General features: G+C 53.4%; 2 protein-coding genes across 2 annotated transcripts; one reads left to right on the top strand and one right to left on the bottom strand.

The window, feature by feature from the left end:
* Positions 1-4,573: 4,573 nt before the first annotated feature.
* On the top strand, positions 4,574-19,873 carry LOC117010536 (carbonic anhydrase 9-like). The gene is made up of 12 exons (XM_033085050.1): positions 4,574-4,752; positions 11,533-11,556; positions 12,720-12,890; positions 15,032-15,174; positions 15,804-15,896; positions 16,156-16,222; positions 16,465-16,622; positions 16,769-16,904; positions 19,020-19,043; positions 19,219-19,245; positions 19,383-19,476; positions 19,617-19,873. Exons 1-12 carry the CDS (start codon positions 4,626-4,628, stop codon positions 19,678-19,680), a joined length of 1,128 nt encoding a protein of 375 aa, XP_032940941.1. The 5' UTR covers positions 4,574-4,625; the 3' UTR covers positions 19,681-19,873.
* A 727-nt stretch (positions 19,874-20,600) lies between these two features.
* On the bottom strand, positions 20,601-25,556 carry APH1A (aph-1 homolog A, gamma-secretase subunit). The gene is made up of 7 exons (XM_033086333.1): positions 25,345-25,556; positions 23,964-24,134; positions 22,790-22,863; positions 22,549-22,671; positions 22,071-22,198; positions 21,731-21,854; positions 20,601-21,511 (listed from the first exon to the last, which is right to left on the bottom strand). The coding sequence occupies exons 1-7, from the start codon at positions 25,455-25,457 to the stop codon at positions 21,474-21,476; spliced, it is 771 nt and encodes a 256-aa protein (XP_032942224.1). The 5' UTR covers positions 25,458-25,556; the 3' UTR covers positions 20,601-21,473.
* Between the last annotated feature and the right edge of the window lie 40 nt (positions 25,557-25,596).

The following is a 25,596-nucleotide window of genomic DNA, read 5'->3' as shown; positions in this document are numbered from 1 at the left end:
CATCTTTTAAAAAGAGGCACTGCACAGTAAAGAGGGTGTTACTGAAATGCATTGAAGTGGATTTTGGGACCCACACTCATAAAAACTGCCATTACAGATACCTCAAAGGAAAGACTGTTCACAAGGGCGAAACAAACTGGGCAACACTGCTGCTCATCTGAAAATCAAGTGGTTGCAGCAGAGGTGTAAAGGCTGCATGTCATGGAACTTTGTGTTCCTGAGTGCTGATGAGCTGCTAATTAGAATTTCTGGTATAAACTACTGCAGGAAAACAAAAAAATCGCCTTATTGTGTGCTTATTGTGAGTGATTCCATATGTGGCAGGACAAGGGTTTTCCATGCAAGTTAAATGGATTTTTTAGCATGTCTACATTCAGAAAAGATTACTTAAACCTTGAAGAGGTGCAGAGAGTTAAAGAGATCCTGAGCAGAAGGAACGTTTAGTCCCAGACAAGCTAAACTTTCAGACTTCGTTCTAAACTTTCAAAACACAATTTGAGAAGGGATAGAGTTGCTGCCTATAAATATATCAGGAATAAATGCTGCCGAAAGGGCAGCCTTCATATAGGAGCAAATAAATTCACTTTGAAGGAAAATTCAAAGAAGATTCATAAACTCTGAGGTTTTATAGTAAGACCAAGAAAACACAGGGCAGGGTGATGACCACTGCTTTCCACGTGTGGCTTCATCAGGTTGTGACAGAGGCCACAAAGCTGTTTTTTAAAAAGAGGGGTCAAACTCAGCCCTAATTTGGACATGGCTAAAGGTAAACTCTTGTTCTGTTTGTTGCACTTAAAAAGATTGATATATTCACTGTTAAAGAGAGATTGTGGCACACCTCAGTGTTCTTGGAAGTGCTTGCCAGTTTCAAAAATCTACATTTTTGTCCTGCTGGAGCAACACTATAGCTGGTTGGGAAATTGCAGGGGAAATTGCTTTGCTATCTGGAACATACTGACATAAGGATCCAGAGGCTTCTATGTAGATTTTGTCTGAAGTCAGACTTTTTCAGTTTAAAGAAGTTTAGCTATTTTGAGACTTAGACCTCAAAGCAAGCATCTTAAAATAAAATTCTGCTTCCCATTATTCAAGTTGTTTTTAACCAACAGGCAACAATGAGCATGTAAATAATATACATTATAATTGTGTATGGAAACACTAGAATCTGTATTTTATACCCACCCCTACTACAACTGCTAGAATTCATAGTTTTACAGTAGGTCACATACCTCACTGACCCAAGTCCAGGAGCTCCCAGGCCAGCTTGTTCCCCTGGCTACCTGCTTCCTTCAGTTTGGCCACAGAGACGAGCCACAGGATCTAGACTGGGTCTAGAACCCCACAGCACAGGTGCTGGGGTTACTCTGAAACTAGGGACGATTGCCCTAGACATCCAAGAGAAAACAACTAGCTAATTAACACTCTTGCCTCAAAATATCCATTGTCATCCTACCCTCAGGCTCTGGAAGCTGGGTGTTTGCTGGAGACAAACACTGTGTTGGTGTAAGGTTTGGGTAGCCAATGACACCAGAGCAATGAATGTACAGAGGTGGAGATGAAAGTAAAAATACCTGTGGGGTGGCACTTCCTGCAGCTTTTGCAATTGCAAAGCAGACTAACATCACCTCAAAGGAAAGACTGCTGTTTAGGCAATCCTACCCAAATCCCAGTAATGAAATACAAACTGCAGGTGCCAATACCTGGGATTCACTTCATAGTGCCATAGATCAGCCTGATTTTGTTTGGAAATCATCCAGGGAGCTTAACTCCAAATTGTGAATAGGCACAACAGCAGTACTTACAAAATAGTGCCCGCTGTTTTTTACATTAAAAGTAACAGACAAAAAGCCCTCAATAAGCTCAGGAATTCACCAGTGTATCCCGTGGGAAAGAATTACTGGTACAATTTTGAATCAGGCCCAGAGTGCCAAAATTCTTCTAGACATCCAAGCCTTTCCTTAACATGAGTTAATTTTCCTGGGAATGACATCCTTTTCCTGAGAATAAACCCTTTTACAAGCGTTTAGAGGTCGTCCCTCCCTTCAGCACTGGAGCTAAAACAAGACCAGCCAGTGTTTCCAGAAGTACACCCACTCTATCTCAGCCTGGTGCATCTTGTGCTGTGCAGGATTGGAGAAGCTCCCTGGTAGACCAGGGCTTTGTGCCTCAGGCTGGACCCATGCTGAGCTGAGCACAAGTTTGGTGCTGTGTATTTCCAGATAACTTGCAGCAAAGAAGGGCATAGTGCTGAGCTGTTTGCAGGAGGCTGAATCCCTCTGATCAGATCTCCCCTGACATAATTCTGGCAGGGAATCCCAGGGAACAGCTTTTGGTGAGGATCTAGCACTGGTGTGAACCTTGTACAGGACAACAAGCCCCTTGTGCTCTTCCCTGTGTGGCCTGCAAGGCTCACAGAGTGTGGCTGTGATCTACAAACTCCAGCATTCCCAGCAGGCACTATCCAGACCAAGTGCCCTGATGATGGAGTCACCTTTCATTCTAAGTGTCCACAGCTGCCAAGTGTCATCTTTACAAAAGAGCTGACAAAGTGTGAGAGATCATAGGTGAAAGAAGACACGCGCAGTCACGGCAGCCGTGATATGATATGCTCATCCTCGAACAGCAATAGAGAGGGAGAACAATGAAACCTAAGAAAGTCAGGGCAGCAAAGAGAATGCAGGGTAACCTCTCTGGAGAAGTAAGCAGAATTTATAGACTCAGGTGTGAGGTGGGAAACTTCATGGGGCTTGTCCTGAAGAAACCCATTTGTCATTCCTCTGCTGTATAAAGTTGCCTTCTTGCTCTTCCTTCAGGATAAAGACCATTTAGATAATCCACAGGATCATGAGCAGGAGAAAGCATTGGAATTATGGTTTATGGTTTGTTTTCCTCCCACAGCCCTGTTTTCTTGAGCCTTGACAAAGGAATGTCTTCTTATCCGACGGTTCCATGGTTCTGTTTATCTGATGCTGGAAGGAACAAGGTGGATCAGGATAATGATCTTACTTGCAGGCATTGATCCTACCTGCAGGTCACCCCTGGAGGCACAGTTCTCTGTCAAGGCCCAGAGAGACGCCCCATCTCTGGCACAGTCCATGGCAGAAGCCCATGGTGCCAGGTAGCCAATGGCCAGCAGCTTGTGTCCCTGACTGCCGACCTTTTGGCACATGTTCTCTCTGCTCAGCACAGAATCCAGCCCCAGCCAGATCTTCTGTACCACTTGATGGCCTTCTTGCAGCAATGGCAAGCCTGTGGATATGGATACTTTCACACAGCTATGCTGAGCACATTCATAAAGGAAGGTGTTGGGGTGACCAGTGATTTGGGCTGGGAAAGAGCTGGGCAAACTGGTTTAGCAGAGGTGTGGAGCCTATGGGGCATGGCACAGAGCTGGGACTCTGGCAGTGCCACAGAGGCACAATATCACACTAACTTGTCCAGTACCTTTTTATGTGTGCACAAATTACATGTTTGAGGGAAAGGATTTTCCCATTCCCTTCTGCACCACATGAAAAAAATAATTTGCTCGTTGGACTCAAGCTCCCTGCTGAATGATCTTCCTTGATTGTGCTGTAAATCCGCTATCCCAAGAGAGTAAGTGCTCATTCCCTGCTCTCTGGTGTAATACAAGCCAGGATGCTACGGAAGCAGACTTCACTCCACCAGGCTGGTCAGCCATGCCTAATTTGTTCCTTCTTTACATGGAAGTCACTCTTGCCCCCAAACAGCCCTGGGGCCCCATGCATGCTGTTTCTGTTTCTGAACTTTTGTGATGGGAGAAACAAAACCATGGGCAAAAAATGAGAGGAGGTTTCACCCAAGATTTATTCAACAGCAGAATGGGGTGGATTTTTTGTTTTGGTTTAGGTTTTGTTTCTTTCTTGATAATCCCTGATGCTTACTTCACTTTCTTCTTGGCAAGTGGTGAGCTGACATCACTCTGGTCTCTTCTAATGTGTTCCATTACTGAGGAGAGGGGATGGCCACTATCGAAGGGTTCTTCACTCAAATCTGAGGAGAGAGGACATCCATGATGGAGAGGTCCCTGACCAACGAATAAGGAGACGGGACAGTCATGGCCAAGAGTCCCCAAGTTGGTCATTGCTGAGGAGAGCAGACACCCAATGCTAAGAGAGTGCAAACCCGTGACTGACTGATCCCAAACTCATCACTGAGGAGAACGGACATTGACTATTGAGAGTGCCTTTGCTCATCACTGAGGAGAAGGGACACCCACTGGCTGAGGGGTCTTTCACCCACTGCTGGGGAGAGGCACCCCCACCCTTGAGGGGTCCTTGAACCAACACTGAGGAGAGGGGACACGCACAGCTGAAGGGACCGAGGAGCCGACTGGGCTCCCCCGCCCCCGGCTCCACCGTATGACCCGGAGGGGGACTGCGGTGGGATAGGGGCACCCCGGGGGGAGTCCAGAGTTCGAGTCCCACGTTCGGGCGACTCACCTGCCGAACGTGCGGAGGCAGACTTTGGCTCCAGACCCTATAAAAGGTAACGGAGGCGTGAGTCAGAGCCGCCGCCTCCTCCCCGCCCGCTCTCACTTACGTGCGGCCGGGCGGGCGGGCGACCAGGCACGGAGCTGCCGTCCCGCACCCGCGCACTTGCCGGAGATGAACCGCGCCGCGCTGCGGGTCTCGCTCCTGCTCCTTCTCCTGCCCGCCCTGGGCCGTGCCGGCTCCGACATCGAGAGCGACCAGGAACACGGCGGCGAGGAGCCCCCGCATTCCCCTGGGAAAGGTGAGCGGGGGTCTCTCGGTGCGCGGGGCTCCACGAGGTGTGGGGCACTCCTCCGCTTTCTTTGGGGTCCCCGTGCCCGAGGCGTCTCGGAGCTTAGTTTGGGATCGCCAGTGCCTAAGTACCCTGATGGGTGCAGCACCCCAGTACTGACTTTGGGGTCTCTGATACATGGGGTGCCCTAATATGCGGGGTTCCCTCCCTGCTGGGCTGGGGGTCCTTGATGAGTGCAGCGCCCCAGTGCAAGGGGTGCTGGATTTGGGATGTCCGATGCTTTATGGAGAGGTGTCTCCACTGGCAGGGAGTTCTCCCCTTGCTTGGTTTAGGGGGCGGGCGGGGGGCTGTTGTACTTCCTGCTGCACCCGTGCTAGGGCTCCAGGTGCGCCCCAGGATGAGGCGCTGCTGTGGAGATGTGTCCCCCCAGCATCGCCCAGCTGCGGGCGCTGCACCCCCCAGCACGTCCCTGCCTTTGTCCCTGCTCCCGCCAACTCCCGTGCGGCTCGACTGGCCCGACCCCTGCCCAGGGGCTCGGCCCTCGCTTAGTCAGCAGCCTTTTTCCCTCACTAAGTCCCTCTTGTATCGGACTGAGGGGCTCAAAACTTCCTGAGATGGGGATACAAGGGCTGTGCACCAAGCAGTCCCTGCTTACTCCCGGGAACCGCCCGGAGGTTCCAGCCCTGCATCCCGGCGTGGTGGCCGGGGGCTGGTCCCCTTTATCCTGCAGAATGTCGGCTGGGCTTCCCCACACCCACGTTGACCCGCCGCGGCCCACCAAGAACGGGGTCTGGCCCCGCTGCAGGGTTGGAGGGGGGCTGCCTCTCGGCTGATGATGGGGGACGGGGGACGTGACAGAACGCAGGGCTGCAGAGTTGTGTGCCCCTCCTCCTCCCTGTGAGATGCCTTGCTGCTGATGTGGGGGCTTTCAGAGTTACAGGTTCAGGGAAAAAGTCCTGGGTCTTTGGTCTTGGTGTCTTTTCTGATTGGAGGCTACGGCACTGCCAGCGCTCTGCAGGGATTTTGGGGGATGCTGTGGATTTGCTCTTCTGGGGCTGAGTGGTGCACTGGGATATTTTTCTCCCTGGCCATGCTCCTTGTCCCTGCTTTGCCCACAGGTTTGTTTTCCGGGCTCAGCCTATAGCGTGTCCTTGGTTTTGCCTCTGGTAAGGAGTTGTCCTGACCTGTGCCAGGACAGCTACCCTGCGGTAAGCACCAGGAATTGTTTTGTGCCAGGAGCTGCTTTTGTTTCTGCAATGAATCACTTTTCTTACCAGAGCCTCTCTTGCCGGGTTGAGCACTGTGCAGGGATGGGGATGCAGACGGTTCTTGCCACAGAGATTAAGTAACCCAGGCCACAGGATGGAAGGGTATCGGGCATTCATCATACCGGTGTGCTGCGCTGGCCAAGGGGCTGGACACCGCGGGAGGCTTGGGATGGGTGGGTGGGAGGACTGGGATGGAGAAGGGGAAAAGAGGTGGCCAGGAGGTCAGTAGGGAACAGGCAAGTCAGCCCATGCTATACCAGTGTTAGAGGCTGAAGGTCTGGATGGAATCCCATGAGAAGCAGGTCGTGGCTGGAACCCTGCAAGGCTCCTGCCAGGTCCACGAGCTGCGTGTCTCAGCACCTCTGCTGGGCGGTGAGCTGGTTCCCGCCTCCTCCAGGCTTGTGCATGAGGTACGGATGGGGTCTCCCCAGCCCATGGCACTCAGCACATGCTCAGAGGTTTGCCATGGGGTTGCTCCCTGAGAAGACTCTGGCTTGCTCAGAGACCTGAGTCCCAAGCTAAATGTGTCTTTGGGAAACAGTATGTCCTGTCCCTCTTTCCTCTTCCTCCTACTCAGATGTGTCTTGCTCTTAGTGTACTCTTCTTGCTCATTCCCCAATGTCTTTCTCCCCCAGGGCTACCTATTTTCCTTGCTTAATACTCCTTATTCATCTCTCTCCCCAGCTCCAAGCACTAATCTGTCCTCTGGGATTTCCCCATTTTTATCCCTTTTGTTGGGATGGCCCTTTCTCTGCAGCACGCTGATTGTTTCCTGTTTACCCCAGCACTTGCTGGGGCAGCTGGGTTCAGAAGGAGCAGGAACATGCCCTGAAGTAAAGCCTGCCCTATTACTTCCTCCACCCAAACCCTTGCCCCTCTCGGGGGGAGCTGGCACAGTCTTGGGCTCCACAGCCCAAACAGTCCTCCCCCAGGAGAACAAAGAACAATCCCTGCAGCTACTTGTGCTACCAGTGGCAGATTAAAGGCTGATCCTAAAGGCTTGCAGTGGGTCAGAGTTTATAAACACAAAGGGGCTTTAATGCAGCCAGGCTTGGGAGGGATCAATGCCCCAATGAGCAGCACACGGGACAACGTCCTGGGCTGAAAATACATGGGTGCTGCTGCACGGGATGTGTCTGGATGGAGAAACCAGGGAGAAGGTGGGGCTGGGATGGCACAGCCCTCCCACAGAGACTCTTCCTGTGGGGCTTGGCAGAAATAGGCTCAGGTTATGCACCCCCACAGGCACCCCCTATGCCTGTGCCATGTTTGCCACAGACCGGAGAGCTGAGTGTGAGCATAGTGGCACAGTCCAGGTACCACAATCAGGTTATTGCTTTCAAGAGGCACAGTGGTTCGATGCGTTTTGTGGGCTGGGACTTGCTGTGGCTGGTCCCTAGTTTGGGACCTGCACGCTGCGTCCTTGCATGTCCTGGTACCTCCTGGACTATTGACCCTTGGGAATAGCACCCTGCTTGCTCTCTCTTCTGGGCCGTGAGTTGATCTCATCATAGCCTGGGATTGATCCACAGACAGGGCACAGCAAGGTGGTCCTGCTCTGGCATCTGTGAGCTGAGCTCATCCCATGGGGCTTTGAGCCAGGTGTGGCTCAGGATTGTATCCCAGTGGGAAGAGGAGGCTCTGGCAGGATGCCAACACTCCCTGCAGCTGAGCACAGGGCACCATGTGCCCAGCTGATAAAAGAGCAGGACGGAAGAGCTAGAATTGAGCCTGCTGTCCTGCCTGCCACACATGAACCATCAAACTTTTAAAGTTCAAGGCAAGCAGATAGCAGGAGTGGCTGTGCTGCTGTAGGGCAGCATCCACGCTGTGGACAGCACATGAGTTTCAGTGTTGTCACTGTAGCAGCTTCAGGCTGCATAGACCCTAAAATATCCAAAAGTCAGGATGGGCAAAGCCCCTGGTCTCCTTCCTTATTGTTTGGCTCTGCTGAGGGCTGCCTCTTGGTCTGTGCAAATGATTCTGAGTCCTTTGGGTGCACAGTCCATCCTTGTGTGCCTTTGGTGATGTCTCTGAGCACAACTTACTGCATCAGTGCCTTTCCTATGTGGGATTTACAGCAGCCAGTGGTTGAGCTGGCTCGTCACGCTGCCAAAAGCTGCTCCTACCCTTCCTCCCGGGCTGCAGGACATGCAGAGCAGCACGCTGGTAATGGCAGCGTCTGCCTGAACTCGGCAGGAAAGTGTTGTTGGATGGTGTTGGATGTCAAGGAGGGAAGGGAGCTGGCACTCGCAGCAAAGCCTGTATCCCAGAATGGGAGGGCTGAGTGGGAGCAAGGAACAGCAGGAGAAAGCACAAAGGGAGGGTGTGAAGGGGGGAAACTCGTGGGAAACTTGGCTGGATCGCGGGCTGCTGGGGAAAGGACTGTGGCAGGCAGTTCTCAGGTGAGCCGGGGGGCTCTGCGCGGCTGAGAACGGAGGTGTTTTTGCCTGCAAGGGCAGGCAGCTCCTGTCAGCACCTACCGTGTTCTCCTGCTGGAATCCCTGCAAGGAACCCTCTTTGCACATGATGTTGCACGTTATCTCCCGGTGTGCGCATCGCATCGCCAGGGCTGTTTCCCTCCACGTTTTTGGGAGCGCTTTGCAGTCCCTTCCGGGACAGAGAGTGCTCAGAGGAAAAGCAGGGCATGCAAAGAGCTGCAGCACCCGCTGCCGAGGTGCAGCCACGTCTTTTGTGGTGAGCGGCATCAGTTCCGCAGAAAGGAGACCCGGCATCACACAGCTTTTCGAAGGAGACGTGCTCCGGCGGGAAATGTGGGAGGCAGATTGAATTATGCAAATCGACACTTGGGCAGGGCAGTGGGTTAATGTTCACGGTAAAGGGATGCGAGATTGTAAATGCCCCCAGGTGGAAAGGATCGGAGTAGTTGGTGCAGGGCTCCTCCGCGCTGTGCCGGGGCAGGGGCTGATGCTGAGAGCCCAACCAAGCGCTCCGGCTGGGCTCGCCTCGGCGCTCTCCTGCAGCGCTCGCTGCATGTGCCAAGGGGGCCCAACCTTGCACGGCTGCGCTTGAGAGATGCCTGTCCGAGAGGGCGGCCTGGCTGTGCCATCACCGCACCCAGATCCGCGGGATGGAAAACAAACTCAGGGGGGCTTCAGTGGGTGGGTAAGAACTCATGGATCCATTTGGTTTTGGTGACAAGGCAGCCCTGGGAAAGTCTGTTATCTTGGGATGGATTGAACTGGCTCCTGGATGCAGCTACGGGGTGTCCAAAGCTGCCTAGCTGAGTTGGCAGGAGGCTGTGAGGAGGTTCCAGACCCCCCTCGGCAGTGGGAATAGGCGTGTGCTGGGAGATGTGGGAACCTGAGGTAATTGGCACAGTGCTGACACAGCAGGGCAGGTGTCAGCATGGGGCTATTGCTCAATCTGTGATACGATGTTTGGGCTGCTTTCTGTCCAGGCAGAGTCCCTGGAGGTGAGCAAAAAGTGGGGTGTTGGGGCAGGCTGTGCCAGCTGAGGCATGTGCAGTGAACCAAGGCACCATGTGCCAGCCCTGGGGTGCCATGCCTTACCTGTAGCAGGACTGCCTCAGTATGTTTCTTTGCCCAGATAACACCAGGAGGGGTACAAGAATGGGAGCAGTGTGGAAGAAGATAAACAGTGTTTCCAGAATTTAAGCTCTTGCAGCCCATGTTCTCTGGATTTTGTGCAGTCATTGTCTGGGTAGCAGGTATCCAGGTGAGCAAGGTCAGCAGGACAGACGAATCTCAGCTTGCTGCAGCACAGCTGGGTGTATCCCTGGGCAGCACCATGCAAGCAGACATGGAGAGGGCACTGCAGTCTGTCCTGGGGCACATGTGTCCTGGTGCATGCAACTGAAGTTGCCAAGTCCTCTGCTTGCTACTCTTTCTTCGTATGCCTTTGGGAATACCCAAGAGATTCCTGAACATTGCTCCTGAGCATCAGAAATGCCACAGAGGTGAACCACCAGTCGTGCACCCTCCAGCCCTTCCCAGCCAGTTTGGCTGTGGTCATCCACTCTCCTGAGCAGCAGATGCACCAAGACCTCCAGCAGTGCCCATGCCTGGATCCTTGCTGAGTGGAGGGCGGGATCCTGCTGGGCTTAGAGCCTTGCATGGGACATCCGGGCCTGGGAAAGCTTGCCTCTTCCTTTCTCACCCCTGAGCTGGAATCCACTCCTATTAATAGCAAGTGTGTGTCGATAGCTCTTGTCAGCGGCAGGGATGGGGGCTGGACCAGCTCCTACTAAGACCCTCCTGCATCCTGGCAAGGCTGGCAGACAAATGACCCCACCAAGGGAAAGAGATTATATTGGAGCTCAATTGTATCTCTTAAATGTTCCTCCATGTCATTTCTGCTGTGTGAATGCCCCCCTTTGTCCCAAACCTGTCCCATCCTGGCACTCTCTGCTCCTGCACTCATAGGCTGAGAAGTGCCAACAGCCTGTTTGCAGTGACAAGCTTGCTGGTAAGGACAAATCAGAGGAGGAGACCATGAATTACCTGTTGTGCCAGTCAGAGCAGGCACATAATCCTTTTGGGCCATGTTTCTGTGCTTGGGGCAAATTTGAACTCCACATCCCTTTGCCCGGAGATGTTGTCCAGAAGGGCTGGTGATAGCCAAGGTGTTTGGTCAGGGGCATCTAAGAAAAGGTTCTGGTGTACTTTCGAGGCCAGCTCCAGTGATGTGCCAGAAATCCAGGCATTGCTGGCAGCTCTGGAGGAGAGTGACAGTGCATGGGCCAGCCCTTTGAGTACTGTGTACTCCCATCTCTAGATCTATACAGTGGGCACACTACTGGTTGGGGAAAGCTCAGGTCACCTCTTGCCCTGCTGTAGTCACAGTGGGATCCATGGGTGACACAAGAAATGCAGAAGTCCTGGCATGGGATCCCCCATCCTCCCTCCTGCTTTTCCTAAGGAAAGTGTTTTGTGTGGTAGGACCTTATGAAGTTCTCTGTGAGTATTTGGGCCATGTAAATTAGAACTGGCGATGGGAGCTGAGCATTTGGCCTGGCACATCTTCCTGTGAAAGTCCATCCCCACTGCAGGGGCACTCATGGATGTAAAGAGAAGGTTTTGATGCTTGTTTTCTTTCTCTGCTGTGAGTCCCAGGGCAGCTTTCCTAGATGGGAGAGGGTGTCTGCATGGTGCAGTGCACCTTGCTGCCCAAACACCTCAGGGAGTGTGAGAGCTGCACCTGTGAAGTGCCTTGTCTTGGGGTAGTGGGAGGTTTTGGCTGCTGTGGAGCAGCTGCTGGTACAGCTGCTCAGTAATGGAAGCCAGTATCTCTGAGTTTTCCTTTTTAAGGATGATGACAAGATGTCAGCCCTGGGGTTTTCCCTCTGACTGACAACTGCAAGAGGCAGTACCCTCTGGGAACATACCCTTTGTTGGAACAGAGGGAGAAGTGGGAAAACAAAGGTGGGGAGGGGGATGGAAGACAGTGGGAACCCAGACACCTACTGCCTGGCAGAGGTTTGTTTGCTGACAACCTTTCCCTTCCATTCATGTGGTTCTTTCTTTTCTTTTTTTTCAAGGCCACAGCCACTGGAACTATGAAGGTAAATACCCTGCAGTTACTTCTGCTTTTTTTTCCTACTACCCAGCAGATCCTGGAACCGAGGCACTTGTGGTTAATTATTACAGCGTTTCTGTGCTCACTCCGACTCACCCTTCCCTCCTGCCTGACCCTGACATAGTGCTCCTACTCAGGCACGGATGGGTTGAAGAGCCAGGGGTTGGTCTGATTTCACCAGGAAGCAGCTGCTCCAATGAGGGCTTTCCCAGCCCCTTGGGTGTGGGGGGATGCCCCTCAGGGAAGAGCTCCTCCCTGAATGAGAGCACACCTGACCCAGTGCCAAGTGGGGGCAAAGACTGTTCTCCCCAAGCTGGACTTGCAGCCCATGCTGGGACTTTGACCAGCCCAGGGATTAGCTTGTATTCACCTCTGCCCTCTGTCACCCTCCCTCCCCACCCTGCCTGGTCCTGGCCTCCCATCAAAGCCTGGGGGGCTTCTCCACAGCACCCATGGTGGGCATCACCACAGTGCTGTGACAGACACACCTGTTGCTGCGTGCTGCACCATCACTCTGGGTTTGGCTCAGCTGATAATGCTCAGCTCCGTATTTACAGAGGTCCTGCGAGGGGCTGGCCGGTGGACAAGCCTGGGTTTGCACTGGCCCACTACATGCTAGAAGCAACCCTCTGCAGTGCAAAAGGAGCTTTCTGAGGCATCCAACCATGCTTATCCCAGCTGTGGTACTGGGAAGAGGTGGTCATTTCAGCAGCCAACCCAGCTGTGTCAGCTGGCGCTTTGCCAGAGAGCTCAGGAGCTCTGTGGCACCTTGCTCATGCGGCACTGGGGTGATACCTGCCAGAGGCCAGGCTGTGCAAGGCAGCAAGTGTGTGATGAGCTGCAGGGCAGCAGCTCCTCAGCTTGCCAAGTCCACTTGTAAATGATCTTCTTGCACTCTTCCTAAACACCCCAAAAATAGACTTTCCTGGCAGCTCACCATGCTCTGAGACCTTTCCTGATACAGCTACATTCAGTCACATGTTGGCATAAAGCTGCTCCCAAGCTAATTTCATGGAAGCTAAACTTACGTGCATGGCTACTTCCCTAGCCAGTGCCAGCCCCCTTCCCCAACACCCCCAAACCTTCTTTCTGGAGGTTTCCTCACCCTAAAGATCTCACTGACAGTCCCTCCCCTCCTTCTTGCACCAGACCTGAAGCGCTGGAGCACGGACTACTCGGACTGTGGGGGCACCAAGCAGTCACCCATCGATGTTGACACAGCTCAGGCCATCTTCAGCCCTGACCTGAGGCCAATCCAGCTCTCTGGCTACAGCTTGCCCGCCACCAAGCAGCTCAAGCTAAAGAACAATGGGCACACAGGTGAGGGCACACTGCAGGGGCTGGAGCACAGGGAGAGAATGCTCAGACTCTCCCAGCAGGACTGGGCCTCTCTTATGCCCTTCCCCCAGGCTCTGGAAAGGAGATTGTCTTGCAGCTGCAGCCCTGTTACCTTCTGGGCCATAAGGGAAGCAACAGGCTGTAGAAATTTTACAGGTCTGTTTGTTTTCCTGGACAAAGTGAGAAGTCCCAAGGTATCCAGAGTCTTTAGGAGCTGGCTCCAGAAATTTGTTAACTCCACATTTCCATTAAAAATGTGTCCCTGATATTTCTCATTCAGGTTTTCAGTCACTGGTTCTTTTCCTGTATTTCACTTTCAAAGGACTCATCTGTCTCTGGATGTGATTTAGACTTTAAACCTGCTTCTGTCTTTAGGGTACAACATCAACAACCTTATTTTGTCCGTACTTAAGGATTCTATCTCAAGATCTTAAGAAAATTTTTCTTTTTTTTCCCCTTCTTCAATACTAGAATGATTTTCGCAAAGTTCAGGACACAATTTATTCGCGTTATTTTAGTATCAGGCTTGGTATTCCAGATATGGAGGAAAACCACATCTTTCCACAGCTGAGGATGGTTGGACCTGGTTGCTACCAGCTTTTTCTTGGAGGAGGCAGAATGTTTTGTGCACACTGGTGTCTGCCAGTCCCCGAGCTAAGAAAAGGTTATGGAGAAAGGGACTTAAGGACTTGCTGACGGTGTGATAAGGCATCTCCTTGCCTGGGTAGCCAAGAGGATGGAGCTGACCTGTGTATACAGCAAACTTGACAGGTCAGGCTTGCTGTGTATGGTCAGATCAGCTTCATGCTGCATGCACAGAGCTCTATATTGTGGCCTTCTGCCCTAATGTGCCTGCAGAGTTAAACTAGTTGAGCTCAGTAGTTGCTATTTTAGACACCCTGGCATCTGGTGTTGCTTGGTGTTTAGAAAAGCAGTGAGAGCATTTTCATTGGAGAGGGGGGAAGTACTTTCTCACATGCTTTTAAGATGCCTTATTTTATTGTGGCAACCACTGATCTGCTTTATGAAAAACCATAAATAAATAAAAAGTTGCAAGCCTGGTAAGGTATTTGTACAGTTACTCATTTTGGTAACAAAGTACATATGCTATATAAGCTTTTTTGAGGGCCTGAAAATGAGTCAGGTTGTTAGGAGTCAGAAGGAAAACAATGGTTTACCTGTACAAAAGAAGTGTAAAAGCAGATAAATCCATAGGGAGGGAACAGTTTCTCACTTCCTGTATTTGAGTTTTCTATCTCTGAACCCAGTAGCAAGGAATTTGAGATCGCAAATGACTCATCTAGCCCTGTTACCTGGTTAATCCCAAATCTGTGCCCGATCAGCGATGTTACTAAGGGACACCCCATCTAAAAAGGAAAAAGGAAAAGACCTCACATTAAAAATTAGGAAAAGGTGCTTAAAAGGATAGGACAGCCTTTCTCAGGGTCCGGGGATGCCCCTGATGTTTTTGCCACATGTCCAGGTTAACTCAGTTTTAGGATTGTCACATTGTTGCATAACTCCAAAATACCTGGATAAACCACATTAAAGTGAAGAAAAAGCAAGTATGAATTTATGGTATCCAAAGAGGCAAAAACTTTAGCTCCAAAATATTTAATCCTTCTCTGCCACTAGCTCCAGTGCTGTCATACCCTTGCACAATGCTTTATTTGAAAGATCCCAGGTCACCAAAAGTTGCAGCTCTCTGTCCACCTGCCATGCTCTCACAGATATTCACCACTCTGCCAGTATCTCGCTCTATTAATTTTGTCCATGGTCTCTTTATATTATTCTCACTTACTGAATAAATTGTTGGATAACATTTGGCTTGGAGCTGGCCCCGGGAGTCTTTGCAGAGGGGCTCTTCACTTTCCAGCATTTTCATAGCAGCTATTTTTGAAGCTGACGTATTTACTGTAGTATCCTACAACCTTAAGTCAGAAGTTGAATCCTGACACATTGGCAGGCTTGCCCACAGCCTCCTGACAGACGGAAAGCAAGCTTTTCTGTTATAACCAGTTTCTAGAGGCCCAGGGTGACAGTTTCCCTTGAAACACCTCCTTTGCCTACCTGTGGACTGGGCTTTATGCTGTATTACTGAACTCTTCCTTCTGCTTTTGCAGTTGTCCTTGATCTGCCTGAGTCCCTGGCCCTCACTGGTGGCTATGCCCAGCAGTACCGAGCTGCACAGCTGCACCTGCACTGGGGCTCCCCGTCGGGACCCGGCTCAGAGCACACCGTCAATGGTCGACGCTTTGCTGCCGAGGTAAGGAGCCCTCGTGGTGCTGGGCAGGCGCTGGAATGCTGTCATGCTTCTTGCCCACAGCTCTGGTTGTCACTGGATGCGGGCTGTAACTCCTGGCCAGGATCCTGGGCAGATCTGCAGAAGTGGAGCTCAGTGTAGCAGGCCACACTTCAGTGTTGAGCCAGACTCATGCTGAAGCCTGGTCCTGGGCTGATGGAGCAGGAGCTGTGGCAGTCCCAGGCTGTGGAATCCAGCTTCCCCGGAGGCTGTGAGTCTGCTTTGGGAGCTACAGGGACTGTTTACTCTGTACACACTGTCCTCTTGCTCTGCCAGCTCCCATCTGGTTTCATCCCTCCTCCTCTAGCTGCTGTCCTCAAACTGAGCCTGGCTCTGCAGTACTAGCCTGTGTTACGCAGGAGAGAGTGCTGGTTTGCTGTTCCTGACCAGGGAAGTTCCTGCAGGCAGAGCTTCATGCTGGCTGCTTTGCAGCAGCAGATTTTCTAGGTCCCAGCATTTTCCCTCCACTGCAGTGGGACTCATCACACCTGCAAGTCTCTGACAGCCCTTGTGTCAGCAGGCTGTAGCCCTGAGGGAGTGAGCATCTCCCAGTGGTGTCCTTCAAGCCCTAGGATTGCATTTTTCCCTTCCAGATCCATGTGGTCCACTACAATACCAAGTATGACAGCTTTACAGAGGCAATGGTTCGCCCAGATGGCCTGGCTGTACTGGCAGCCTTTCTGGAGGTGAGTTCCATGGATCCAGCAGGGGGAGGATGTAACTGGGGTGGGCAGAGTTGGACGTAATTTTGGGGAGTGGCAGAGGTGCAAATGTCCTTTGGAAGAAGGGGAGAGGAAGGGCAGATCAGCCCTGATAAGAATGAAGGAGTGACAGGGATAGGGTGCCTCTCTCAAGGAACAATACCTCCCTGCTGGCACTGCCATCACCATCTTGTCTCCCTTTCACCCCTGGCCTTGCCGTTACCATGGGGTCTCTGTGTTGCAGGTTGGGCATGGGGAGAACCAATACTACCATGAAATACTTGAGCATCTGCTCGAAATCCAAGAAGTAGGTAAGGCCCTGTCCCACCTTGTGCTTTGTCTCAGGGGCTGCAGCCCAGCAGAGAAACCAGCTGCTCTGCAGAGCAAGGCTGCAGCAGGCAGCCTTCCTGCTTTTCCCTCCCTCTATGGAAAATCAGCTGCTATTTCTCCAGTGGCTGCAGTGGCACAGGCAGTGCCAGACTGCCCATGATCTTCATGCTGCTGTCCTCCAAGGGGTTTGTACCAGCCTCATTCCCTTTGTTTCCTCTCCCAGGACAAGAAACCTTGGTGCCTGGATTCAACATCGCAGGTCTGCTGCCTGCCAACCTGAAATTCTACTTCCACTATAATGGCTCTCTGACCACCCCTCCCTGCTACCAGACAGTCAAATGGACAATCTTCAACCAGACCCTGCTGCTCTCTCATCACCAGGTCTGTCAGGATGATGAGCTCTGCATTGGGTCTTTCCCAGCCTCTCCCCATACGCTGGTGCAGGTGCCCTGTGCCAGTGCTCTGCAGTTCATCTGCTCCCAAGGGCAGGACTGATGATATTTATGTTCATACTGCTCTCCCTCCAGATGTCAATACTGGTTTCAACCCTGAGAAGCCCTGACGACAAGCTTTTGCAGAACAACTACCGGCCAGTGCAGAACCTGCACGGGCGACGGGTGCTGGCGAGTTTCCAGACTGCCCCTTCAGTGAAGCACTCTCCTGGTAAGGAGTGTGTGAGTGTGCTCAGGCTGCTCACAGCAGCAGGGATGCAGTGATGGGGCCAGCAGTAGGAGTCAGTGCTTAGGGTATCTTACACAAACACACCATGGGTTAGACCTGCCCAGCAAGTGACATGTGGCAGCACTGGTCTTAGGGTCTTGCTCTCTCCCATTTCTGCACTTCTTTCACCCTGCCTGAGGAAGATTGGTTGCAAGAAACTTATTGTATCTTAGCCTTGCAGACATAACAGTAGCAGGACTAAGGGATGCACGGTCGAGAGCGAATAGGCAGGTCCTAGCACTCCAGCTAGCTACTTCAATCCCAAACACAATAGATAAATTCAGTAGGAGTTGCCAGAGGTACAAGCTTGCAGCTAACACCCCTCCTCCAAATCCTTCAGGACAGACAGTGCTGGGGACCCCTCCTGAAGGCTGTGCCCTGCCAGTGGGGCCTCACAGCCGTCCTGGCCAGGCACACAGTCCCCTGCCTGAGGAATCCCTGAATGCCCACCCTCTATTTCTCCTTGAAGGCCTTTCTTGCACTGATGATTTCCAGGCATGAGTAGAAATCACTATTAATCCTCAGGTGTGACTATCACTCTGCATCACCGAATTTTTGCCCGTTGCTGCTCTCTGAGGTCACTGTGGATTTTCTGTTCAACATCCTGTACTTTTTCTGTTCTGATGGCATTTCCTACACTTTCTGTGAAGGTGACTAATAGTAACAGCACAGGGTTGGTCCCAGGCCTCAGGGCAATGCCTGGATAACCCCTCAATGTGGTGCAAGGCACTTCCCTCCCCGTTCCATTTGCAGCCTGCTTGCTAATGGCTCTAGGTTTTTAATCACTGTGGTCTTCAGCCTAGCAGTTCAACCTAGCAGTTTCCCATGTGGCACTGCATCAAATGCTTCACTGAAGCTGGGAGAGATAAAATCTACCACATTTTCTTTGTCTAGAATATCACTTATCAAAGAAGCATATCAGGTTAGGCTGGCATGCTCTATCTTTGGTAAACCTATTAGATACTTTATCATACTTTCCATTTACCTCCAAGCCTTTCTTTTACTACTTTCTTGCAGAATCTGTTCCAAAGACTCCTAGTGCTGGGGCAAGGGGGGAGTTGCCCAGTTCTACCTTTTTTTTTCCCCCCCATTATTTGCTATTTCTATACAAAAATCACACAAAGCCACAAAGGTCTTGTTCCATAAGTGCCAGGAAAATATCCCAGTACTCTTGGATTAGGTTACTGGTCCCCTGCCTTCTATGCACAGGATTGTTGAGAGTTTCTCCCCACATCAGTGCTAACTGCCTGCTGTAGCCCTGGGGCTGCTGAACACCGAGATGGAGTGCTGTGGGGTCATGACTTGTTTTGCTTGCAGCTGTACCTTCTGTGCCCATGCTTGTTGATATTTTGCCAGTCACCCCCAGCTCAGGATAGCCACTCCTGTCCCCAGCTGCTGGGTGGAGGTGGCAGCTTTCCTGCAGCAGCCGTGTAGCTGGATAGAACCCTCAGATAGTGCCACTCTGTGCACCATACCTGAACCATGTACAGATGATAATGCAGTTCTTTATAAGCCATGCTTTTATCCTGGGCAAACATTTGCCCAGCACAGCTCCCTCCCAGTCATTCCCATGCCAGGTGCCCTACTTGCAAAGTGTGGCTGCCTCCTCCTTGGGAGCTGCTGACCATCTCACTGCAGGCAACTGCCCCAGGGCTGCTGCCTGCTGGGCTGATCCCAGGTGCCTCTCTGGGGTCTCCCATGGGGTCTGGTGCAGTGATGTGGTGCTGCAGTGCTCAGCACCCTGCCTGCTTCCTAGGCTGTGGCAACAACAGTGGGGGGAGTTTCTGGCTGGGTCAGCAAGGCTCAGGTGTGGGCTGTGGTTCAGGGATCCTTTTCTCTCCCCTTTTCTCACGTTTCTGGCAGGGTGTCAGGGCCAGGCTTCCTGCAGCAATATGCTGTGAGCTGCTGGGGATGTGGCAGGGAGCTCTTGCCTGCTCATGGGTGATGGGGCATCTTGTGGGCAGCCCTACTTCGGAAGCGCAAAGGCCGGCAGTCTTGAGACTTCCCTCCCCAAATACCTCTAAGGCAACCTCCTGACTGTGTTGTCTCTCTTTACAGGTACTGATGATTCAGCAACAGCAGGTAGGTGAACAGCTGGAAAAAAATTAGGGGAAGTTGGGCAGGGGTTGTCTGGGAATTGGGGTCCTGTGCAAGCCATGTACTGAGTTGCAGGATGAGCAGACACACTGGGTTTGTAGGGCTGCTCTAGCATCCATGCTGCTGATTCTCATCCTCTGATCTTTGTCTCCTTTTTTAGAAGGACACTCCAGCTCATTTCATGCAGGTAAGTGTGCTCAGCCAAAGCTGGTCCTTTTTGTCCCCTCTGTCCCTGGGCTACCAGCCTGTTCTTTGCTTCCTTTTACTCAGCCAATAGTCCAAGGGGACCACCCCAAGATTAACATGCGTGTGCTTGGCTTGCAGGAGATGTGCTGGCCGTGCTCTTCGGGGTGCTCTTTGCTGTCACAGCATTGGCTTTCCTGCTGTACATCTACAAGCACCGCAGCCAGAACACACGGTGAGGAAGGGGGAGACACAGCAGGACAGTGTCTGGGGGCAGGATGGGTCCAGGGCATGAGGATAGGTTTAATGGTGGTTTCAGGCAACAAGACCCCCTGCCTGGTCTAACAGTACCCCCCCTCTTTCTTTCCCCACCAGGCTGGACTCGCCGACCAAATCCAAGGTCATCTACACGGCAGCCAGCACTGAGAACACCGCGTAAACTCCACACCTCTGTGGCAGTCCCAGTCCCACTGGCTGTGCCTGCCACTCCACCTCCCCTCACTCCCACTGGAGGTCAAGAAGACCAGTGCTCCAGCATGCATTGTCTTCACGGGCTGCTCACATGGACTGTTTGTCTTGGGGATAGCATTTGGCCCTAATAGATATTTTTGTTATAAAAAGAGTAAAAATTATTAAAAAAAAAAAGTAAAATCCTCCCATGGTACCAGCTGTCTCTGCTGCCTTTGTGGGAAGCTGTGGGGCAGGAAAGAGCACCTTGGTGCAGCTAGAACCACACTGGAGAGGGGTGGGCAGGGACCCCTTCCCAACCAGTAAAGACAGCATCAGGATCTCTGCACCGGGCAGAGATCCAGAGTAAGCAGCACAAAGCTTCTTCTACAGCCCAGCCCTGCCCTCCATCACTCTGGGACTTCTTCCTCCTCTTATTTGTGCAAAGCATTGGAAAAACATAGCTGTGGCTTGGTAAGGCTGAAGAAAGGCAGAACTGGAAGTGGCAGAACCATCGCTTGCTTGCTGGCCAGCCCCCACTCAGCTCACCTCTGGCTTTATCAGAGCTAGATTAGCCAGAACAACCCCAGATCTGTGGCTACCTCACACCTTTCATGGTGGCTCCTGTGGAGCTGGCGCAAGTCCCAGGGAGCTTTATGACCATGGCAAAATCAAAAGAAACTGGCCCTGTCAGAGAGGAGAGGAACCTGCCCATTTCTAGCCCCCAGCTGCCTCCACCCCAAATCTGTAAAATTAGAGCTCAGCCACTGTTAGAAAGGACAGAGCAGGAGCAAGGCCTGTAGGCAAATGGGGTCTGCAACTGCCAGACCATCCCCCTCCAGTCACACCAACATGAGCCATTATTACCACTGTTTGCATCCTGACCACGAGCACAGTGCTGCACACAACACCTCTTGTCTGTGGTACTTAATTTTATTGGTATAAAAGCCCACTGTGGATAAAACTGCCTTTTCAGCCCAATGGCAGTTTCTCCCTCCCAGCCCTGTGGCACAGAACCAGGGCTGGTACCCGCCTGAAAATCCCCAAGAACAGGAGAGGGCAATGATCCATTGGAATGGTCCCTTGAACCCCCTCCCAAATCTGTGCCGGCAACAGCTGTGGCATTGCATCTCCTCCCAAGCCCTCCACCACCCTCCATGCCCACTGGGTCCTTTGGATACTGTCTTTTTCCCTCTCCTCCCATCCTGCATACTGTCAGTACCCATGGGTCCCCCAGCACCATCCTGCTGCACCAGGACTCCAGCTCAGCCCTGCTAGGACTGTGGCTCCTGGGGCAGCAGGACTGGGCAGAGAGGTGGAGAAAGGAGCACTACAGCAGTCAGCCATGACCCAGGGCACAGCAGCAGTTTGCAAAGCCCCTTCCTCCACCCTGCAGCGAGGAGGCAATGCAGGCCCCCTGCCCTGGCACGGGGGACAGCACATCTGTGGCAGCGGGGGGAGAAGCGATGGGTTTCTTTGGGCTCAAGCCTCCGGCAGTCACAGGCAGGCTAACTGGGGCTGAGCTCACAGCAGGGCCAGCAAAGTCAGGTCCCCCAAAACTGAGGTGTTTTATGGGGACTTCCAAAGGGGCGCTGGAGTGAGCCAGTCTCAGCCACACCAGTCGGCTGGCTGCCACAGCTGGACCCCAGTGCCTGCCCCACCAGGGCTGGCCAGGATCCCCCAGTCCAGGAGAAAAGATATTGCAAAGAAGGTGATGGCCGATCCTGCCGCCAGGATAGGAGGGGAGGGGAGGGGTGGCTGGGGACCGGAACATCCTGCAGGGCCTCAGGATCCTGGTTGGGGGCTGGCTCCGCTCCGTAAACCTGCAGAAACCAAGAAGAGAAACAGTGAGTTTTCACCAAACTCTACCCCACTTCTCTCAGGAGAGGTAACAACCTGACCATGGCCTCAAAAACTACCTGCTCCTCTGATCTGAGAGACAAGGGGATGATGCCTTTGTTCAAGCCATTGGGACAACCTCTCACCATCCCAGCACCATGAGACCCCAAGTGCCCCCTTCCCCTTTCTGGAGCAGCACTTACAGAGCAGGAAGCGCCGCAGGTTCTGCGCAGATCCCCCCGAGAGCACGTAAGCCCAGGCAGCGGCAGCAGCCATCAGCAGATAGGAGGGCACCAGGCTGCCCACGTACAGGGGGTTGCAAAACGACTGTGGAGAGAGACATGAGAAGAGAATGGTGAGCACGCAGGAGAGGACAGGGACAGGATGTGTGGCAGTGTGGAGTGAGACAGGCGGCACCAGCCCCAGGATTTGGTTTGTGAAGGGCCAGCTCCTTTGCTAGTGCCAAAGGCTATTCCCTCCCAGCACAGGGACCATTACTCTGAATACAGGTTCCAGCACAGAGCCCTACTCCCAGTTACTCACCAACCCCGAAACAGTGAGATGCATGATAATGACTGCTGCGATCTCCCACCAGCGCCGGTGCTCGCAGCCATGAAAGAAGAGGATCCCCCAGAAGGTGTGAAGGAAAATCAGCACCATGGTCATAAAAGCTGCAGGGAGAAGCAGAGGTGTCATTAGGGAATCACCCACCTGACCTGGCCGGCAGGCTTGGGGAAGGGATGGAGATGACTCAGTAAAAGTGGGGTAGAGAAACAGCTTGGCTGGACTGGGAGCTGCTGGGTCAGACTTTGAGTGTGGGAGACAAGGAAAGAAGAGCAGGGAGGGTCACAGGGAACAGCAAGAAGGGTTCGTCACAGAGATACGTGACAGGTGACTATAAGGGACTCAGGTGGGTGAGAGTGCAGCATGGACAAGACAATGAAGATGGAAAACTCCCAACGCCTCAGCTGCTGCCTCTGTGGTGGGGCAGAGATGTGAGTGAAGGGTGCCAGTTACTCACCTGAGGTCAGGAAATACAGCTGTGAATCCCCATGGATGCCCACAGTGCCAGGCCCTAATGCATCTGCCAGAAGATTGATCATGGAGAAGGCGCCACTCATGAGACCAAAGCCCACGCCAGCCACTGCCAGGACAGGGATACTGTTAAGCTTTGAACCTCCCAAGGGTCACCCTGCGCACCTCCCCGCCCAGACTCATCCCCTGCCCCATGAACAGGGCGCTCTGCTCTGCAAAGGACTCACCATATGCCATTTGCTGAATGGAAATGGGGGAGCAGCCGTCCTCACTGAGGGCCACCAGCCCCTCGATGGCCTTCCTGTGGGGTGAGAGCACACTGGAGTCCAGCACAGCCAAGGCATGGTGCAGTATTCACTTTGCACCATGGCTACCTTCCTGGCAACCTCCCCTCCCTGAGCAACACCCGCCACAGAGATCATCCGTGTGACTGCACTACCAGACAAACCAGGCATATGAAAATCACGTGAGGCCACATAGAAAGATTTTCCACAGAGGAATGTGGGTGCCAGCCAGCCCGGCAGAGCAGGGCTGGTGTAAGCGGGACGTTGGGTGTAAGGCAAGCAGCACCCCCGCATGGAAAGCAGCCCCACTGCAGGCGTGTGAGGCTGTACCTAATCGCCACACTTAAAGAAGATGTTGACTAACAATGGAGGAGGTGCAGGGAGATCTCGAAGAGTTAGAAAAATTCTACGGGGAGAGAAATTGGGAGAGAAACTGGGAGAGAAGAGGCTTCATAATTTGTGCCAACTAGAGGTGTGGCAGGTGAGAGGATGCCAGGCAGCTCCTCAGCCCGGGGAGGACAGCAGTGCTTGGGACTGGAGATCCGCAAGGCAAAGGAAACGCAGTGGTTTTATGTCAGAGGCTGCTCTGTGGAGCTCTGCTACCCTCTGCCTGCCCGCCTCTGGCAGTGCCCTGCCGCAGGGAGCAGTGCGAGCCTGCCGACACAGCTCCCCCCCAGCATTCTCCCAGCTTCCATCAGCAAGACCAGCGAGTATGAAGGGCACCTCCCCGTGCCTGCCTGCCCAGCCCCAGCACAGCGTCCATCCATCCAGAGGACAGGTGTAGCACGTGCTCCCCTGGCAGCAAAGACCCCTGAGCTCCAAGACAATGGCATCAGGAAGGCTGGGAGCTGTGCAGGCTGCTCTGAGACTGTAACCTGGGCTGGTCAGGGCACCAGATCCTAAAGACCTTAGGGCCGCTCTGCCCAACCACTTGAGACCCACTAAGGTCAACACACCAAAACAGATGCCACCCATGTGCTCATGATAAGCACTGAGGGCTGCTTCCTGCCACACTTGACTCTTCCCCCAGTCCAGCACCTCACAGGTGAAATTTGGCATCACCAATAGCTTGGAAGACTGTCCAGTAGCGCTGGCACACTGCGGGAGATGCTATTACCTGAGGAGCTTGTAGTAAAGGAAGCGGAAGGCCTCCTGCAGCAGCACAGAGAACATCACCCCAAAAATCAGGAGCCCCTTCTGCAGCCGCTCATCCTGGGGGTCACTGGCTTTCACTGCGATAAACCAGATGAGGGACGAGAGTAGCAGTGACACCAGCCAGAAGAAAGCCCTGAAAGAGACAGAGCTTGCTGGCACCAGTGCTGTGCCAGAGCCCCTGCTGTGCTGGGCCCTGGCAGCTGTGCCCAAACCTTGTGCCATTCTGGTACCAGTGCTGGGCAGGTGGTGCCTCTATGGGTCTCACCACTGTGCTGTGCCTGCATTTCAACCCCACTGGTCACCACAACTGACACCAGTGCCCCTGTTGTGCCCACAGCAGTACCAGCCCCTGTGCCAGGCTCATATCCATGCCAGTACCAGTTCTAGTACCACATCCTTCTGGTCCCACAGTGGTACTGGTACTAGTTTCCCACCCGCACACATACACTAGTACCATTATCAACCCTCCACTGCATGAGTTCTTGTGTCTACCATGTGCTATGACAGTAAGAGAAACGGTATCAGTGCCCCTCTCATGCAAGCAACAGCACCAGTGTGAGTACTGGTGACTCCAGTGAGCCCACAGCAGCACCAGGATGGGTACTGGTGACTCCAGTGAGCCCACAGCAGCACCAGGATGGGTACTGGTGACTCCAGTGAGCCCACAGCAGCACCAGGATGGGTACTGGTGACTCCAGTGAGCCCACAGCAGCACCAGGATGTGTACTGGTGACTCCAGTGAGCCCACAGCAGCACCAGGATGGGTACTGGTGACTCCAGTGAGCCCACAGCAGCACCAGGATGGGTACTGGTGACTCCAGGGAGCCCACAGCAGCACCAGGATGTGTACTGGCGACTCCAGTGAGCCCACAGCAGCACCAGGATGGGTACTGGTGACTCCAGTGAGCCCACAGCAGCACCAGGATGGGTACTGGTGACTCCAGTGAGCCCACAGCAGCACCAGGATGGGTACTGGTGTGCTGTTGCAGCAACGATGGTGCCTCAGCCAGTACCAGTCACATGCCTATCACACCCCGATGCCACCACCACCACCCTGTCACACCCACAGTGGTGCCAGCACTCCTGTCACGCCCATACCGTACCAGCACCGTCACTGGTACCAGCACCCCTGTCCCGACTACGGTGACCGTGTTGAGGCACTGGGACCAGCACCCCATCACATCCGAACTGGTACCAGCACCAGCAGGAGACAGTGCCCCCACCACGATCGTTCTGGTAGCAGCACCGGCGCTGGTCCCAGCGCCCCGCCACGCCCACAGCGCTCCCGGAGCCGATCCTGGTCCCACAGCACGGCAGCACCAGAGCCCCCATCGCTGACTGACCCGGCGATGAGGATGATGATGCGGAGCGGGTCGCGGGCGATGGTGAAGATGAAGAGGCCGAAGGCGGGCCCGAAGGCGATGAAGGTGCACCCGAAGAAGACGGCGAGCGTCATTTCGGCGGAGCGGGGACACGGGACCGGGGTCGGACCCGGAGCTCGGACCGGACGGGCCCCGCGGCCCCTTCCCCCTCCGCCGCCCTTCCGGGCCGATGACGTCACACATGCGCGCGCCGCCGCCGCCGCCGGAAGCCGC

Source organism: Catharus ustulatus, chromosome Z, assembly GCF_009819885.2.
Source record: "Catharus ustulatus isolate bCatUst1 chromosome Z, bCatUst1.pri.v2, whole genome shotgun sequence".
NCBI lineage: Eukaryota > Metazoa > Chordata > Aves > Passeriformes > Turdidae > Catharus > Catharus ustulatus.
The sequence above is the reverse complement of the archived record's forward strand: the minus strand, read 5'-3'. Positions and strand labels throughout refer to the sequence as shown.